This window comes from Salvelinus alpinus, chromosome 1 (genome assembly GCF_045679555.1).
Source record: "Salvelinus alpinus chromosome 1, SLU_Salpinus.1, whole genome shotgun sequence".
NCBI lineage: Eukaryota > Metazoa > Chordata > Actinopteri > Salmoniformes > Salmonidae > Salvelinus > Salvelinus alpinus.
In genome coordinates this window covers 59831112-59848775 of record NC_092086.1, presented here as the reverse complement: position 1 = coordinate 59848775, position 17664 = coordinate 59831112, and the positions used below count along the sequence as shown (strand labels likewise).

The following is a 17664-nucleotide window of genomic DNA, read 5'->3' as shown; positions in this document are numbered from 1 at the left end:
ATCCTAGATCAGCACTCCTTCTCTGAGGGACTTTATGAATACAGGCCCTGATCACACAATGAACCACTCATGTTAACGTGTGTGTGTGTGTGTAACTGCACGTTACACTCACCAATGCTGACGTTCCTGGTTTCCTGGGAGACCTGCACCTCCATGTTTCTGCTGAGGCGTTTAGTACTCTTCCTGCCGCGGCTTACAGCATGCATTGGGTCGAACTCGCCGGGCGGTAGGAAGCCCTCGTTGAGGGGCGTGACGGTGGCGGAAGGGACGGAGGACGTGGGCGTGTTGGACTTACTTCCTGTGCTACTGGGCGTGGCCGCCACCGAGTCCGACTCGGAACCATCCTCCTGGGGCATCAGAGGTCAGGGGTTAAAGAGGTCAAGGGGCTATATTGTAAAAGAGGGGCTGCATCCCGATTCTCCTCCCTTCTCCCAAAGTGTACACTTCCCTTCATGGATTTAACAATGGTGGAAACTCCCTCCAGACAATGTTTGCACCAAGCCAATGCTTTTAAATCAATGACGGAGAGTATGCAAGTGCACATTTAGGCTGAAAGGTGGAGAATAGGGAAGCCAGGGTTCTTCTCTTGCAAAGATCGTTCACGATCATGCTTATACTTACAATCTTGCGCGTAGACTTAGTAACAAAGCATCACACTTACATGTGAAACGGGATGTAAAGACAGGTGCAAATGGGACGATAGAAGCTAAGTTATGTTCTATTATTGTAGAAAAAAGCACTTAAGTGAAAAGAAATGACACCAATTTAATGTAATATTTTTGTCCTAATATTAATGTATTCCTCATATCTGTTTATACAATGTCATGTCTTCATTACACTCACTGCCATAAAAAACTATCGACAAACACCACAAAGAAAAGCCCTTGGAAGACAAGGGACACAAGCAGGCGTGAGGGATGTGTCTGGATGATTCTGAATGAAGGTGGGTGTGGCATGACGTGTGGCATGACGTGAGGCATGACGTGTTCTGCAGACGTGAGGTCCAGGTGGTGTGTCTGTGTGCGTCCCAAATGGCATCCTATTCCCCTTTATAATGCACTACTTTTAACCAGGGCCCATAGTGCTCTGGTCAAAAGTAGTGCACTATAAAGGGAATAGGGTGCCATTTGGGACGGAGCCTCTATCACACCTGGTAGCCAGAGGTGTAGCGCGATTGGCTGAGCTCGCTGACCTGCCAGACGTTGGTCCCAGACCCAGGCATCCTAGCCCCCCCGAGACCCCCACGTACCATTCCCATGCCCTCTCCACTGGGGTACAAGCTCAATGACGGGGGACGCTCCACCTTGCTGCTGGGGGAAAAGACAGGGGGAGGGGTGGGAGGAGAGAGGAGGAGGAGAGGGGAAGGGTAAAGGTTTGAGGGAGAGAAGAAAAAGACAATGAGAATGAAAGACAGAGAGAGAGGTGAGGGGAAAGAGAGGAGAGGGGCAGAGAGAGGATGAGATGGAGAGGGAGGGGCAGAGAGAGAGAGGTGATGGGGAAGAGAGAGGAGGGGCAGAAAGAGGGGGAGATAGAGAGAGGGGAAGATAGAGAGGGAGGGTGGGAGATAATACACTGTACATTAGGTATCTGGAGAGACGTGAAAGCTAACTTTGGGGTTGCATAACATAAAACTGAAAATCCCCTGAATTAAGCACAACACACAAAGCCAGCTACTGGACAGACTGACACTAAACCAGACCGACATAATATGCCACAATATATCCATATTATGGAGAAACGGGAGAGACTATATCGACTCGCCTGTTGCCCAAATTGATGACGTACTGTATGTTGCGCAACTGAGAGTAAAGTGGAGACGAGTGGATTGGGTTCAGTCAAGCCGGTGCGAATGACCAGTGCAACGATGTTGTATCAAGGCTTGCCGACGTGAGTTGCTTCCCACAGGGTAGCTGTATCACATGGGCAATTTGTTCCATCCCAATTGATTTTATCTTGAGTAGGATAATAGCCTACAGGAAAAAAGAATGTGTAAAATTGGTAGTAACCATATGGATGTCACCGTGATACAGTCTACTGCTCAATGGGGAGAGTTTGTCGCCAACATTTAATTTTAATTTTAAATGTCACCAAAGAAAACAAGTGAAAAAAACAATACAGATAAAAACAAATTAAAACAAAAAAACGGTGTGCAGGTATGGTTGGAAGCCCAAGGGCTTATATGAAAACCACACCACAAAAAAACAATATGCAATACATATGTACAACTAAACTATTAACGTCTACATAAAAAAAATATATATATTACTCCGATAAAAACGTAATGATTCTGAATACTTTCCCAAGTCCTGACTTCGGCAGACAAGTTTAAAATTCTCGCTGAGGTTTCTAGCCACAAGCATAAACTAGCGAGCTGGGAAAGGCTCATCAGGACGATTGCATGAACTAACTGAACCGAATCCATTCGTCTCCACTCAATTCAGCTGCGCACCAGACACACACACACACACACAGACCGACCGACCGACCGACCGACCGACCGACCGACCGACCGACCGACCATAAACAGTTGGTGATAGAGGATAAGGTAAAGGACAAAGACACGAACTCTGGGTCATTCCATATTGGGGGCAGGGGAACTTCTAGTCCAAGAAGGAGAGGCTGGTTGGTCAATGGAGCCAGGGCAGTGATCGTCAAGTCCTAGTCCTGGGAACCACAGTATCTGCAGACCTGAATTAACTAATCAACAAGCCCCCTAATAGTTGAATCAGGTGTGTTAGTGCTGGGCTGGAGCAAACGCCTGTATACCCAGCATACCTGGGTTTTTAAATACCTGAAAAATAGTGCTGAGTGATTATCCACATTTTAGTTTTTTTGTTGTTATTACAAACAACTAATTGCGTTTCAATTACTTGAATTCGAGTTATTATATATTTTTGTTGTTAGCCCAATGTGCCATTTCTCTAGATAGAAATCAAATCATTGACGAGAGACATTAAGTCCAGAACTATATGGGATGCTGGGCTGAAGGGAGTTGTAGTTTTCATTAAGCAAATATTCAACCTAGCTCAGCTCAGAAACGTGGTAATTAACTACAATGGCCATAAATCATTGTGCCTGTTATTTTCTGGTTCGCGATACATTTTTACGCCTGCTACGTTAGGTTAGATACACACAGACCGCATTCGCCACCGCATGAGAGAGAGGATAGTAGACAACACAATGACGAGAGTGAGGGATAGAGAGTTCGTGAAAGTATGCCTTATCTACTTTAAAGAACTAGTCAAATGATTTCGTCTGACAGTTCTGCAGCATACTTAGGCAGGCTAGCCTAGCTAAATAGGATGACTAAAGACAGTACAGTATGGTGAGAACAGAGATAACGTTAGATGGTTGTCTGGCTGGCTGCTACTGCCTGAGCAGAGTTGAGACGAGATGCTGACTTTAAGGAATGAAAAATGATAAAGTCGTCAAATAAAACTAAGTAATATACACAACTGAAATATTTTATTATTTATTAGCAATTCTCTATTTGTGGACCTGACAGAGACAATGGAATATTTCCAATGTTTTGGCAATTGAATGTTCACTATTTTGGCATCTCCATTAAAAAGCTATAATATTTTAATGTAAAAAATGAATAATCGAACTGAAACTGAACCGACTTCAAAAATCACTAAATCGCTCAGCACTACTGAAATAAATATCTGCGTTTGGTTCAGCTTGCCTGGCTTTATAAACCAATAGAAAAGTCCCAAAAAGACTGAGTGTTTAAAATAATTTTTCAAGTATTTGAACCTGGGTCCTATACTCAGGACCAAGACTGACAAACACTGAATGAGATTGGGATTGAGGGGACAGGGATGGGGGGGTAAGAGGCAAAGAGGTTTTTGGGGGTAGTGATTTACCTTTTCCTCCACACGTGGCGTTGACTGTGCAACACAGCAGCACGAGCACAGAGTGAGACAACGAGACAGACATATGGTGATTAGAGTGAAGCCAAACCATGATACAACAGGTCACAAGTGGTGTAGTGGAGGGTAAACACACATAAATGTTGCTTAGTGAAATATTTTATTTTGCACAAGCATTTACCCACCTTCTGCGGAAAAAGGGCATTGAAAGTATAGGGAGCGTTATTTTACTCACCACAAACAGCGATCATCTTTTACCAACCTGTTTTGTAAACCACTACATCACTGGTCACAAAACAAGCTAACACAGGCTAACACACAGCAGCACAACAGAAGGCATTACACACAGCACAACACAACTACAGCACACTAAACACAGAACACTAAACCCAAGCACAACAAACCACATACCATTACCTCAGCATAGTTGTTACTACTAGCTATGCCAGGATCAATTTCTATACTCTTCCCCCTGCACACACGCACCCACCCACGCACACTTTCCAGAAAGGTCACAACTAACTATATTATTTTATATCTATGTTGTTGAATGAACTGTATTGTTTTGTCTGTATGCTGCTCAATGGATTTCCTCACTGGGGGATAATAACGTTTTCTGAAGAAAATGTTTTTAAAAAGTCAGCCACTCACGTTCGTCCACTCCCTGGCCCTTCTGACTGGCTGTTGTTCCCTGCCTGTTGCATCTTGGACCTCTCAATATGCTCCACGTATGTTTGAATCATCTGACAGGAAGAGAGAGGATGAATGAGGAAGATGGACGTAATTCCATTGACTTGGTTCTATTGTACCAGGCAAACTACATCAAGATACAAACCTAGCAGCTAGTATGGAGTCAGATACTAAACTCTCCCATGCACGCACACGCACACACACACGGCTGTTACTACCTCTGTGTGTCGCTGGTGCAAAGCATTGTACTCCTTCTTCATGTCTGACTCACGCTCCTCCAGACGCGTGACTGAAACCCAGAAAAACAGAATCAGAGTCAACCAGCCTCCCATTGCAACAGCACTGTGGGTTATACACGTCGGGCTGGTTTCCTGGACACAGATCTTGGACAAAAACCTGTTCAAATGAGATTCTCCATTGAAAATGTCTATTAGTCCGGGACTTGCTGGACATGGCTCCATATTGGACAGTGGATAGTGTGATGGTGCTCTCCATTTAAAGCTGGTCTGCTTTGAAACACTAAATGGTGGCAGGCCCGTTTCCTCATTGATTGAATATGTGAGTCTGTTTGCTGTCAGAGGCACTAAAACCCTATTAAGCCATATTGACCACAGAAGACAGAACATGCACTGGCTCATCCGGACATGGTGGGTTAAGTGTAAAACAAGCTATACTGTGTCCGTGAATACTACATGCATAACTCTTCACGGTGCAAAACCAATGTGTGCTAGTAGGCTATGTGTAGTCCTCCACAGTGTAGGTAGACAATAGTGCACAGTCACTATGTGCTGGGCTATGCACTTTGTGCTTGGCTGTCAATAGTGCACCGTCACATTGTGCTAGTTATGAGTAATGCAGACTCACGGTGTGTGTGGTAGTTCTGAGTAGGGAAGTCTCACAGTGTGCTAGTTCTGAGTTGTGCACACTTACAGTATGCTGGTTTTGAGAAGTACACACTCACTCTGGTCAAAGTAGTTCTAGCTCTGAGTAATAGTACACAGTATTTTAGTACTGAGGTACTATTCACTCTGGTCAGAGTAGTTCAAGTTATTATAGTTCTATACTCACTCTGGTCAGAGTAGTTCTAGTTATTAAAGACTGATGAGCAACAGAAAAACACATGCAGAATCGATGTGTTGTCTTATGTAAACAAAGTCTGATCCATCGCACTGCTGGGCATAACTGTCTCGCTGTATATGCCATTAGATACAGCGCAATCACCTGCAGCTGTTTATCCCATGTAGTGGGCAAATGGCATTGTCGAAATCAAATTGTCAGAGTACTTCTAGTTAATAAGTCTATACTCACTCTTGTTGAAGTAATGTTTTTAATTCTTTTTTTTTATTAGGGGGTGGATCAGCTTTAATATTGCGGATAGATTGTTGCTTCCATCAATGTAATTGTCTGCATAATTTACAATCCCCCATATATTTTTTGGGTAACTATATACAGTTGAAGTCAGAAGTTTACATACACCTTAGCCAAATACATTTAAACTCGGTGTTTCACAATTCCTGACATTTAATTCTAGTACAAATTCCCTGTCTTGGGTCAGTTAGGATCACCACTTAATTTTAAGAATGTGAAATGTCAGAATAATAGTAGAGAGAATGATTTATTTCAGCTTTCATGACATTCCCAGTGGGTCAGAAGTTTACATACACTCAATTAGTATTTGGTAGCATTGCCTTTAAATTGTTTAACTTGGGGCAAACATTTCGGGTAGCCTTCCACACGCTTCCCACAATAAGTTGGGTGAATGTTGGCCCATTCCTCCTGACAAAGCTTGGTGTAAGCTTTACTGCATTGTCGGAACTAGAAGGACAAGCATTTCACTACACTCGCATTAACATCTGCTAACCATGTGTATGTGACAAATAAAATTTGATTTCATGATTTGATTTGTACATACACACACATTACCGTTCAAACGTTTGGGTCACTTAAAAATGTCCTTGTTTTTTAAAGAAAAACAATTTTTTTGTCCATTAAAATAACATCAAATTGATCAGAAATACAGTGTAGACATTGTTAATGTTGTAAATGACTATTGTAGCTGGAAACAGCAGATTTTTTATGGAATATCTACATAGGCGTACAGAGGCCCATTATCAGCAACCATCACTCCTCTGTTCCAATGCACGTTGTGTTAGCTAATCCAAGTTTCTCATTTTAAAAGGCTAACTGATCATTAGAAAACCCCTTTTGCAATTATGTTAGCACAGCTGAAAACTGTTGTCCTGACTAAAGAATAAATAAAATTGTCCTTCTTTAGACTAGTTGAGTTTCTGGGGCATCAGCATTTGTGGGTTCGATTACAGGCTCAAAATGGCCAGAAACGAAGAACCTTCTTCTGAAACTCGTCAGTCTATTCTTGTTCTGAGAAATTAAGGCTATTCCATGTGAGATCTCGTACAACGCTGTGTACTACTCCCTTCACAGAGCAGAGCAAACTGGCTCTAACCAGAATAGAAAGAGGAATGAGAGGTCCCGGTGCACAACTGAGCAAGAGGACAAGTACATTAGAGTGTCTAGTTTGAGAAACAGACACAAGTCCTCAACTGGCAGCTTCATTAAATAGCACCAGCAAAACACCAGTGAAGAGGCGACTCCGGGATGCTGGACTTCCAGGCGGAGTTGCAAAGAAAAAGCCATATCTCAGACTGGCCAATAAAAAGAAAAGATTAAGATGGAGAAAATAACACAGACACTGGGCAGAGGAAGATTGAAAAAAGTGTTATGGACAGACTAACCTAAGTTTGAGGTGTTCGGATCACAAAGAAGAACATTCGTGAAACGCAAAAAAAATGAAAAGATGATGCCATCTGTCAAGCATGGTGGAGGCAATGTGATGGTCTGGGGGTGCTTTGGTGGTGGTAAAGTGGGAGATTTGTACAGGTTAAAAGGGATCTTGAAGAAGGAAGGCTATCACTCCATTTTGCAACGCCATGCCCTGTGGACGGCGGGTTAATTGGAGCCAATTTCCTCCTACAACAGGACAATGACCTAAAGCACAGCTCCAAACTATGCAAGAACTATTTGCGGAAGAAGCAGTCAGCTGGTATTCTGTCTATAATGGAGTGGCCAGCACAGTCACAGGGTCTCAACTCTCTTGAGCTGTTGTGGGAGCAGCTTGACCGTATGGTACCTAAGAAGTGCCCATCAAGCCAATCCAACTTGTGGGAGGTGCTTCAGGAAGCACGGGTTGAAATATTTTCAGATTACCTCAACAAATTGACAGCCAGAATACCAAAGGTCTGCAAGGCTGTAATTGCTGCAAAATGAGGATTTATTGACGAAAGCAAAGTTTGAAGGACACAATTATTATTTCAATAAAAAATCATTATTTATAACATCTTGACTATAATTCCTATTCATTTTGCAACTCATTTCATGTATGTTTTCATGGAAAACAAGGAAATTTCTAAGTGACCCCAAACTTTTGAACGGTAATATATATATACAGTGGGGCAAAAAAGTATTTAGTCAGCCACCAATTGTGCAAGTTCTCCCACTTAAAAAGATGAGAGAGGCCTGTAATTTTGAAGATGAAACGTGGCTGGGTCTTTCAGCATGACAATGATCCCAAACACACCGCCCGGGCAACGAAGGAGTGGCTTTGTAAGAAGCATTTCAAGGTCCTGGAGTGGCCTAGCCAGTCTCCAGATCTCAACCCCATAGAAAATCTTTGGAGGGAGTTGAAAGTCCGTTTTGCCCAGCAACAGCCCCAAAACATCACTGCTCTAGAGGAGATCTGCATGGAGGAATGGGCCAAAATACCAGCAACAGTGTGTGAAAACCTTGTGAAGACTTACAGAAAACGTTTGACCTCTGTCATTGCCAACAAAGGGTATATAACGAAGTATTGAGATAAACTTTTGTTATTGACCAAATACTTATTTTCCACCATAATTTGCAAATAAATTCATTAAAAATCCTACAATGTGATTTTCTGGATTTTTTTCCTCATTTTGTCTGTCATAGTTGAAGTGTACCTATGATGAAAATTACAGGCCTCTCTCATCTTTTTAAGTGGGAGAACTTGCACAATTGGTGGCTGACTAAATACTTTTTTGCCCCACTGTATATAGTATAAACATTCATATATATATATATATATATATATACACATACATACATATATACACACACACACACATATACACACATACCCACTTTTAAAAATATATATACTGCTCCTGCAACGTCCTCTACTGCTCATCCTGTGTCTCCTTGACCTGCCACTACTCCCCCAGTACTCGCTCCCTCTCCCTCTCTCTCTCTGTGTGTGTGATTGTGTGGGTGGAGACAGGTGTGCTAGTCAGAGCAGATCCCCACCAGCTGCAACCTCTTCCATAATCAAGACCTCTACAAATACTCAGCCCTGCCACTTCCACGCTGCCAGATCGTAATCTCTGCTCAGTCAGTCTACGGTTCTAGCCGTTTGTTACTATTCAGGACCTGTTATGCCAGTTTTCCTTGCCTGACGCTGTTTTCCTCTCCGCTACAGTTCTGCCCGCTCTGATTCTGGTCCCTGTCTTCAGTCCCATGTCTCGTCATCCTACTACTCTGTCCTGGATTCCACACTCTACTACTCCCTTGGATTCCCCTCCGGAACTGCTTACCCTGTCCCAACCCCTCTCGCTCCAGCCTTAGCCTCCGCACCTGGTTTCCTGCAACCCACCCAAGCTTCCTCTGGCTTGCACTCCTTCTCCCCCCTGTGTTGCAATAAAATACTTTGGTTACTTCATCCCAGTTTCCTCGTCTGAGTCTGCTCTTGGGTTTCCCTGTTCCACTCCGCGTAACAGTACGATCTGGCCAAGAGATGAACCCAGCAGACTCTGCTACTCTCCACCAAACTCTCGCTGGCCAAGGCGTCCTGCTCGAGCAACATGACCAAGCCCTGAAAACCCCTTGATGAGCTCCAGAAGGGCTGTCTGACCTACAGGGCCGAACTTTCGCCCAGAGCTCACAACCCGTCCCAAGTCCTTATTCTCCGTCCCGGGAGCCATTTGTTCCAACTCCCGAGCGCTACGATGCTAACCTCAAAGCTTGCAGAGCCTTTTTAGTACAATGTTCACTAGTATTTGAACAACAGCCCTACTCTTATGCTAGCGAACGGGCCAAGATTTCCTTCCTGATTGGCTGCCTCCGTGGAGCAGCGCTTTCCTGGGCCACAGCGGTGTGGGAGAGACCGTCCCCATCTGCTTCTTCTACTCCAGATTCACGGAGGAGATGAGGAAAGTCTTTGACCTCCCGGTCTGTGGTAAGGATGCCGCTAAACGACTTCTGTCCCTCCGTCAAGGCCCCTATAGTGTTGCTGAGATGGCATGTGAGTTTCGTACCCTCGCCGCTGAGAGCGGCTGGAATGAGGAGGCCCTTCAGTTATGTGTGACATAACTCCACCAGTCGTATTTATATCATTTACAAAGATTATACCTTTAACTTTTATCAATATGTATATTTGAGTTTAACCACAATACTTGAATTATTTGTTCTGTCTTTTCAGGTGGATTAAACTGAAATTGCAACCAACTTTCTATGGCTTGTTTAAAAGATAACATTTGAGATTATTTCGTTTTCAAATAACCAAAAGTGAGCGGTTGTAATCTGAATAAAGGGAAAAAGGCCATTCTGGAACATGGGGTGAGACACTCTTACTAATATACTAGAGAACCATTTTGGATTTAAGTATAACTTTATGACTGATGCCTTTAGTGAGAGGTCTAATGCTTTAATATTTAATTTCTGCTCTTCGAATTCATATTCATTATATAAATAGGCCCTTTAAATTTTGCCTGGCTTGCCATTTCAAATAAAATTGAATGTTTTTTGCTCATGTAATTTAAAAAGCAGGTCACTAGGTGTAGGCAAAACCATAAGCAAATAGGTAAACTGTGATATGACTAAAGTTAAATCAGGGTGATTTTTCCACAAATAGACCGGTATTTTCCTTTTCATTGTAGCAAGATCTTATCTATTTTTGCTAACTTTCTATTAAAATGTATTGGAGTGAGATTTCTTTCTTTCAGGATATGTATACTGAGAATGTCCACATCCCCGTCAGATGTGTTTTTTGGTAAACTACACGTTAATGTAAAGGTAGAATTTTTTTGTGATCCAATATGTAATATAGTACACTTATCATAATTTGGTTTTAATCCAGAAAGGTTAGAAAAAGTATCTAGATCCTCTATGAGGCCGTGGAGGGATTCTTATTGTGTATTTAAAAGAAAACATGAATCAGTGTACATGTACAATGACATCTTTGTTCTTAAGCCATGGATTTCTAATTCCATAATATTATTGTTGGATCTAATTTTAACAGCTAACATTTCGATGGCAATAATAAATAGATATGCCGATAGTGGACAACCTTGTTTTACTCCTCGACAGTTTAAAACTTTCTGAGATGTAGCCATTATTTACCATTTTACACCTAGGGTTACTATACATAACTTTAACCCATTATATAAGAGATTCTCAAATTGAAATATTCCAGGCATTTTTATATAAACCCCAATCGTACTTTATCAAAAGCCTTTTCGTACACGGTCGCCAGGTGTACGGTATTTCCTCCGACACATTGGTGTGGCTGGCTTCCGGGTTAAGCAGGCATTGCGTCAAGAAGCAGAGGTCGTGTTTGTTTCGGAGGATGCATGACTCTCGACCTTCGCCTCTCCCGAGTCCGTACGGGAGTTGCAGCGATGAGACAAGACTGTAACTACCAATTGGATACCATGAAATTGGGGAGAAAAGTAAAAATAATAATTATATCTGTACTGTTAGTCCTTCGATTTCCTTTGTTAGTATGGACTCTTTTAGGCACATACAATAAGGGGATCTGCTGTACCTATGTTATGTCGGAAAAAGTCAGTTATAAATTATTCTGTCCTAGTTAAAAACAAGGTACATATAGGTATTTAAAACCGTATTATAATCTCCCACCATAATAATAGAGTCTAGTGTTGCTTGTAGAGTTGATAAATTCTTATATATATTTTCAAAGAAGCTTGGAACATCATTATTTGGACCATATAGGTTAATAAGTCATATCTGTTTATGGCCCAATAACATATTTAAAATCATCCATCTACCTTGAGGATCTGTTTGGACAATTTGCACATTTGGATCAAAATTACTGTTAATTAATATCATCACCCCTTTTGAATTTCTTTGCCCATGGGAGAAATATATTTCACTTCCCCAGTCCTTTTTCCACAAAACTTAATCTAAAATTGTTGAATGAGTTTCCTGTAAAGAATAGATATTATATTCCTTCTCTTTTAGGCAGGTAAATACTGATCGTCTTTTCTTATTATCTGCTAAGCCATTACAATTATAACTGGCTATACTTATTTCACCAATTACAATAATGAGACACAAGTTTAAATTCTATTTATCATAATATATGTTTTTAAACGTACCATTAAAAAGTAACATGATGATTGAGTGTCTATATAGCTGTACCATGATATTTGCACTGCTACTAAGTAAACCTCCAATTGGTCCCCACTATTCCACCTGCTAAAACCCCTCCTCATCCCGAGTTGGGTTGTCATCCCAGTGACCGGCAGACCACCCTCGACCCCCCGGATCCCATGGCCCTGGAGAGACCGGGACCATCCTTCGAAAGAGCACACAGTGCCACCCACAGAACAGAAGCAGATCAACCGCCAAAAGCATTTATTGCCCTCACCTCGATTTGTATTATATATAGCTATTAAAAAATATATTTAAATCCTGTTTATCTTAATTTCCATAATTAGCAATTCATATTTGTAGTAATTCTCGTTATTAAGTCTATACTCGCTCTGGTCAGAGTAGTTGCAGATATTATAGTTGTATACGCACTCTGGTCGGAGTAGTTCTACGTAGTTATTAATAGTCTATACTCAAACTGGCCGGCGTAGTTCTAGTTATTACAGTTCTATAGTCACTCTAGTCAGCGTCGTTCTAGTTATTATAGTTCTATACCCACTCTGATCAAAGTACTTCCGGTTATTATAATTTTATACTCACTCTAGTCAGAGTAGTCCTAGTTATTAAGTCTAAGGGTGTTTTCACAAATAGTCCTCTTTAAAATAACCGATCTCAGTCCTCTAGTGAACTCTGAGGTAAAAGAAAGCAAAAGAACTCAGTTCTCTTTGTATTCACACTGCCCTTTACTTCGAATGAGGACTCAACTCTTTTTTTTCTTCCAGTTCACTTCACCTATTTTGTGGTCAGTCTTCTTTGCATTCACATTGCTATACTTCGAAAGGAACCAAGATCTTTTTCCAACATTTACTGAATGCACTCTGGGTTTTTGCAAAGTGCAGGACAAGCCATTCCATCAGAACGTGTTATCATACAGATATTTATATATACTTATATTTTGAAAGCTAATAGATTCCATTTAGTTAAAAGATGAGACATAATAATTATAATTACTATTAACAAATATTATTAGTAACAGAATAAATAGCAGAAGAATAACTGCAGATTAAATAATGCTGTAATTTGAAATTGTACACCCAATATAGTCTACTCCCCTTTAAGAGCTAGAATTGATTTTGTACCCCATGTTGTGATTCTCACCAAATATATTGTTGTCATCTTACACTATTCAAACCCCACAAGCGAATAAACAGGTTAGAATCTCTCTTTATAGATCAGATATTGCAAACTAATAATATTTTTCTGCAAACCGGCAGATAATCATCTTCTCTCTTTTGTGGCACCAATGTGAGGGCTTATGGGAGGGGAAACGGTGTTGCAGTATTCTAGTATGTGGTGCGGGAATAATAACAAGCAAAACTGGGTAGCTTTGTGTTGTACATTGCCCTAAAAAAGTGTTTGGTTCACTTCTGGGTCCCTTTTGAGGGTTCTGAGTTCCTTTGCAGTGTTCACACTGGACAAAAAATGAAGCGAGCCATACTGAGGTCACGAAAATTGTCAGAAAGGGACCAAGTGTGAAAACATCCTAATGCTCACTCTGGTCAGAGTAGTTCTAGTTCTGAGCAGTAACAGTAGTTTATACTCACTCTGGTCAGAATAGTTCTTGGTCTTGAGCTCCAGCTGTTTCCCCTGCAGTTCCAGGCTCTCCACATGAGTCTGCAGGTCCTTCTTCTCCCCCTCCAACGCATCTTCAAACTCTATGAATTTCTGTGGGAGAGAACAACCATACACAGTCAGTGAAAACCATCCTCAAACGCTATGGGCCGGTTTCCCGGACACAGAATAAGCCTAGTCCTGAACTAAAAAGATGACTCAGTTGAGAATCTCCATTGAAAATATTTTTTCGTTCAGGACTAGGTTTACTCTGTGTCCAGGAAACCGGCCCTATACATTTTTATGGGAGAGGACATCCACACAGATTAATGTATCCTCAAACTCTATGAATTTCTGTGGGACAAAAACAACCAATAATTAATTCAGGAAGTGAATTGAAATTGCAAATCAAGAATGGAAAAATCTTCATCAAAAATAAAATAGATAGGAAATACAGCACACTCGGAAAGTATTCAGACCCCTTGACTTTTTCCAAATGTTGTTACGTTACAGACTTATTCTAAAATTCCTCAATCTACACACAATAATGACAAAGCGAAAGCAGGTTTTTAGAAAGGTTAGCAAATGTATTAAAAATAAAAAACAGAAATACCTTACATAAATATTCAGACCCTTTGCTATGAGACTCGAAATTGAGCTCATGTGCATCCTGTTTCAATTGATAATCCTTGAGATGTTTCTACAACTTGAATGGAGTCCACCTGTGGTAAATTAAATTGATTGGACATGATTTGGAAAGGCACATGCCTGTCTATATAAGGTCCCACTTGACAGTTCATGTCAGAGCAAAAACCAAGCCATGAGGTCGAAGGAATTGTCCTTAGAGCTCCGAGACAGGATTGTGTCGAGGCACAGATCTGGGGAAGGGTACCAAAACATTTCTGCAGCATTCAAGGTCCCCAAGAACACAGTGGCCTCTATCATTATTAAATGGAAGAAGTTTGGAACCACCAAGACTCTTCCTAAAGCTGGCTGCCCGGCCAAACTGAGCAATCGGGGGGAAAAGGGTCTTGGTCAGGGAGGTAAACAAGAACCCGATGGTCACTTTGACAGAGCTCCAGAGTTCCTCTGTGGAGATCTGAGAACCTTCCAGAAGAACAACCATCTCTGCAGCACTCCATCAATCAGGCCTTTATGGTAGACTGGCCAGAAAGAAGCCACTCCTCAGTAAAAGGCACATGACAGCCCACTTGGAGTTTGCCAAAAGGCACCTAAAGGACTCTCAGACCATGACAAATCAGATTCTCTGGTCTGATGAAACCAAGATTGAACACTTTGGCCTGAATGCCAAGCGTCACATCTGAAGGAATCCTGGCATCATCCCTACGGTGAAGAATGGTGGTGGCAGCATCATGCTGTGGAGATGTTTTTCAGCGGCAGAGACTGGGAGACTAGTCAGGATTGAGGGAAAGATGAAGGAAGCAAAGTACAGAGAGATACTTGATGAAAACTTGCTCCAGAGCGCTCAGGACCTCAGACTGGGGCAAAGGTTCACCTTCCAACAGGACAACGACCCTAAGCACACAACCAAGACAACACAGGATTGGCTTCGGGGAAAATCTCTGAATGTCCTTGAGTGGCCCAGCCAGAGCCCGGACTTGAACCCGATCGAACATCTCTGGAGAGACCTGAAAATAGCTGTGCAGCGACGTTCCCGTTCCAACCTGACAGAACTTGAGAGGATCTGCAGAGAAGAATGGGAGAAACTCTTCAAATACAGGTGTACCAAGCTTGTAGCGTCATACCCAAGAAGACTCGAGGCTGTAATTGCTGCCAAAGGTGCTTCAACAAAGTATTGAGTAAAGGGTCTGAATACCTACAGTGGGGAGAACAAGTATTTGATACACTGCCGATTTTGCAGGTTTTCCTACTTACAAAGCATGTAGAGGTCTGTAATTTTTATCATAGGTACACTTCAACTATGAGAGACGGAATCTAAAACAAAAATCCAGAAAATCACATTGTATGTATTTTAAGTAATTAATTTGCATTTTATTGCATGACATAAGTATTTGATACATCAGAAAAGCAGAACTTAATATTTGGTACAGAAACCTTTGTTTGCAATTACAGAGATCATACGTTTCCTGTAGTTCTTGACTAGGTTTGCACACACTGCAGCAGGGATTTTGGCCCACTCCTCCCTACAGATCTTCTCCAGATCCTTCAGGTTTCGGGGCTGTCGCTGGGCAATACGGACTTTCAGCTCCCTCCAAAGATTTTCTATTGGGTTCAGGTCTGGAGACTGGCTAGGCCACTCCAGGACCTTGAGATGCTTCTTACGGAGCCACTCCTTAGTTGCCATGGCTGTGTGCTTCGTGTCGTTGTCATGCTGGAAGACCCAGCCACGACCCATCTTCAATGCTCTTACTGAGGGAAGGAGGTTGTTGGCCAAGATCTCGCGATACATGGCCCCATCCATCCTCCACTCAATACGGTGCAGTCGTCCTGTCCCCTTTGCAGAAAAGCATCCCCAAAGAATGATGTTTCCACCTCCATGCTTCACGGTTGGGATGGTGTTCTTGGGGTTGTACTCATACTTCTTCTTCCTCCAAACACGGCGAGTGGAGTTAGACCAAAAAGCTCTATTTTTGTCTCATCAGACCACATGACCTTCTCCCATTCCTCCTCTGGATCATCCAGATGGTCATTGGCAAACTTCAGACAGGCCTGGACATGCACTGGCTTAAGCAGGGGGACCTTGCGTGCGCTGCAGGATTTTAATCCATGACGGCGTAGTGTGTTACTAATGGTTTTCTTTGAGACTGTGGTCCCAGCTCTCTTCAGGTCATTGACCAGGTCCTGCCGTGTAGTTCTGGGCTGATCCCTCACCTTCCTCATGATCATTGATGCCCCACGAGGTGAAATCTTGCATGGAGCCCCAGACCGAGGGTGATTGACCGTCATCTTGAACTTCTTCCATTTTCTAATAATTGCGCCAACAGTTGTTTCCTTCTCACCAAGCTGCTTGCCTATTGTCCTGTAGCCCATCCCAGCCTTGTGCAGGTCTACAATTTTATCCCTGATGTCCTTACACAGCTCTCTGGTCTTGGCCATTGTGGAGAGGTTGGAATCTGTTTGATTGTGTGTGGACAGGTGTCTTTTATACAGGTAACGAGTTCAAACAGGTGCAGTTAATACAGGTAATGAGTGGAGAACAGGAGGGCTTCTTAAAGAAAAACTAACAGGTCTGTGAGAGCCGGAATTCTTACTGGTTGGTAGGTGATCAAATACTTATGTCATGCAATAAAATGCAAATTAATTATTTAAAAATCATACAATGTGATTTTCTGGATTTTTGTTTTAGATTCCGTCTCTCACAGTTGAAGTGTACCTATGATAAAAATTACAGACCTCTACATGCTTTGTAAGTAGGAAAACCTGCAAAATCGGCAGTGTATCAAATACTTGTTCTCCCCACTGTATGTAAATGGGATATTTTTGTTTTTTATTTGTAATAAATGTGCAAACATTTCAAAAACCTGTTTTTGCTTTGTCATTATGGGGTATTATGTGTATATTGATGAAAAAATTACTATTTAATCAATTTTAGAATAAGGCCGTAGCGTAACAAAATGTGGAAAAAGTCAAGGGGTCTGAATACCTTTCGAATGCACTGTAAATAGGAAAAACTAAATCATTTTCAACCCTATCGTATGCAACATAACAATGTATCAATTACATGAATGCACGGTGTGTGGTAAATGGCTCACGTTGTAAAATATATTATATTTATACACTCTGAGAAAAAGGGGTTCCAAAAGGGTTCTTCTACAGCTGTCCTCATGTGAGAACCATTTGAAGAACCGTTTTGGGTTCCAGATAGGACCCTATATGAAAAGGGTTCTACATGGAACCCAAAAGGGTTCTTCAAATGGTTCGCCCATGGGGATAGCAGTAGAAGACCCCTTGTAGATTCTAATCTAGATAAAAAACTTTTTTTAAGAGTGTATAACATAGCATATTATTCCCAAGCTATACAGCCAATGCTCTGGCAAACAAACAGAAACCAAACAGACACCATCCAACCTGGAACTGAGTGAGTAAT

At 41.9% G+C, this 17664-nt stretch overlaps 1 protein-coding gene across 12 annotated transcripts in view; it reads right to left on the bottom strand.

The window, feature by feature from the left end:
- Positions 1 to 17664, bottom strand: part of mapk8ip3 (mitogen-activated protein kinase 8 interacting protein 3) — an 85129-nt gene that overhangs the window by 46690 nt on the left and 20775 nt on the right. For 7 of the 12 annotated variants that reach the window (XM_071412175.1, XM_071412224.1, XM_071412215.1 and 4 more), the window contains 6 exons: positions 13589 to 13709; positions 4781 to 4851; positions 4524 to 4615; positions 3867 to 3890; positions 1193 to 1307; positions 113 to 347 (listed from right to left, as the gene is read on the bottom strand). In XM_071412175.1, coding sequence (XP_071268276.1) covers positions 113 to 347; positions 1193 to 1307; positions 3867 to 3890; positions 4524 to 4615; positions 4781 to 4851; positions 13589 to 13709 — 658 coding nt within the window. The remainder of the gene's footprint in view (positions 1 to 112; positions 348 to 1192; positions 1308 to 3866; positions 3891 to 4523; positions 4616 to 4780; positions 4852 to 13588; positions 13710 to 17664) is intronic. The other 5 variants (XM_071412232.1, XM_071412248.1, XM_071412200.1 and 2 more) reach the window with 3 other exon arrangements.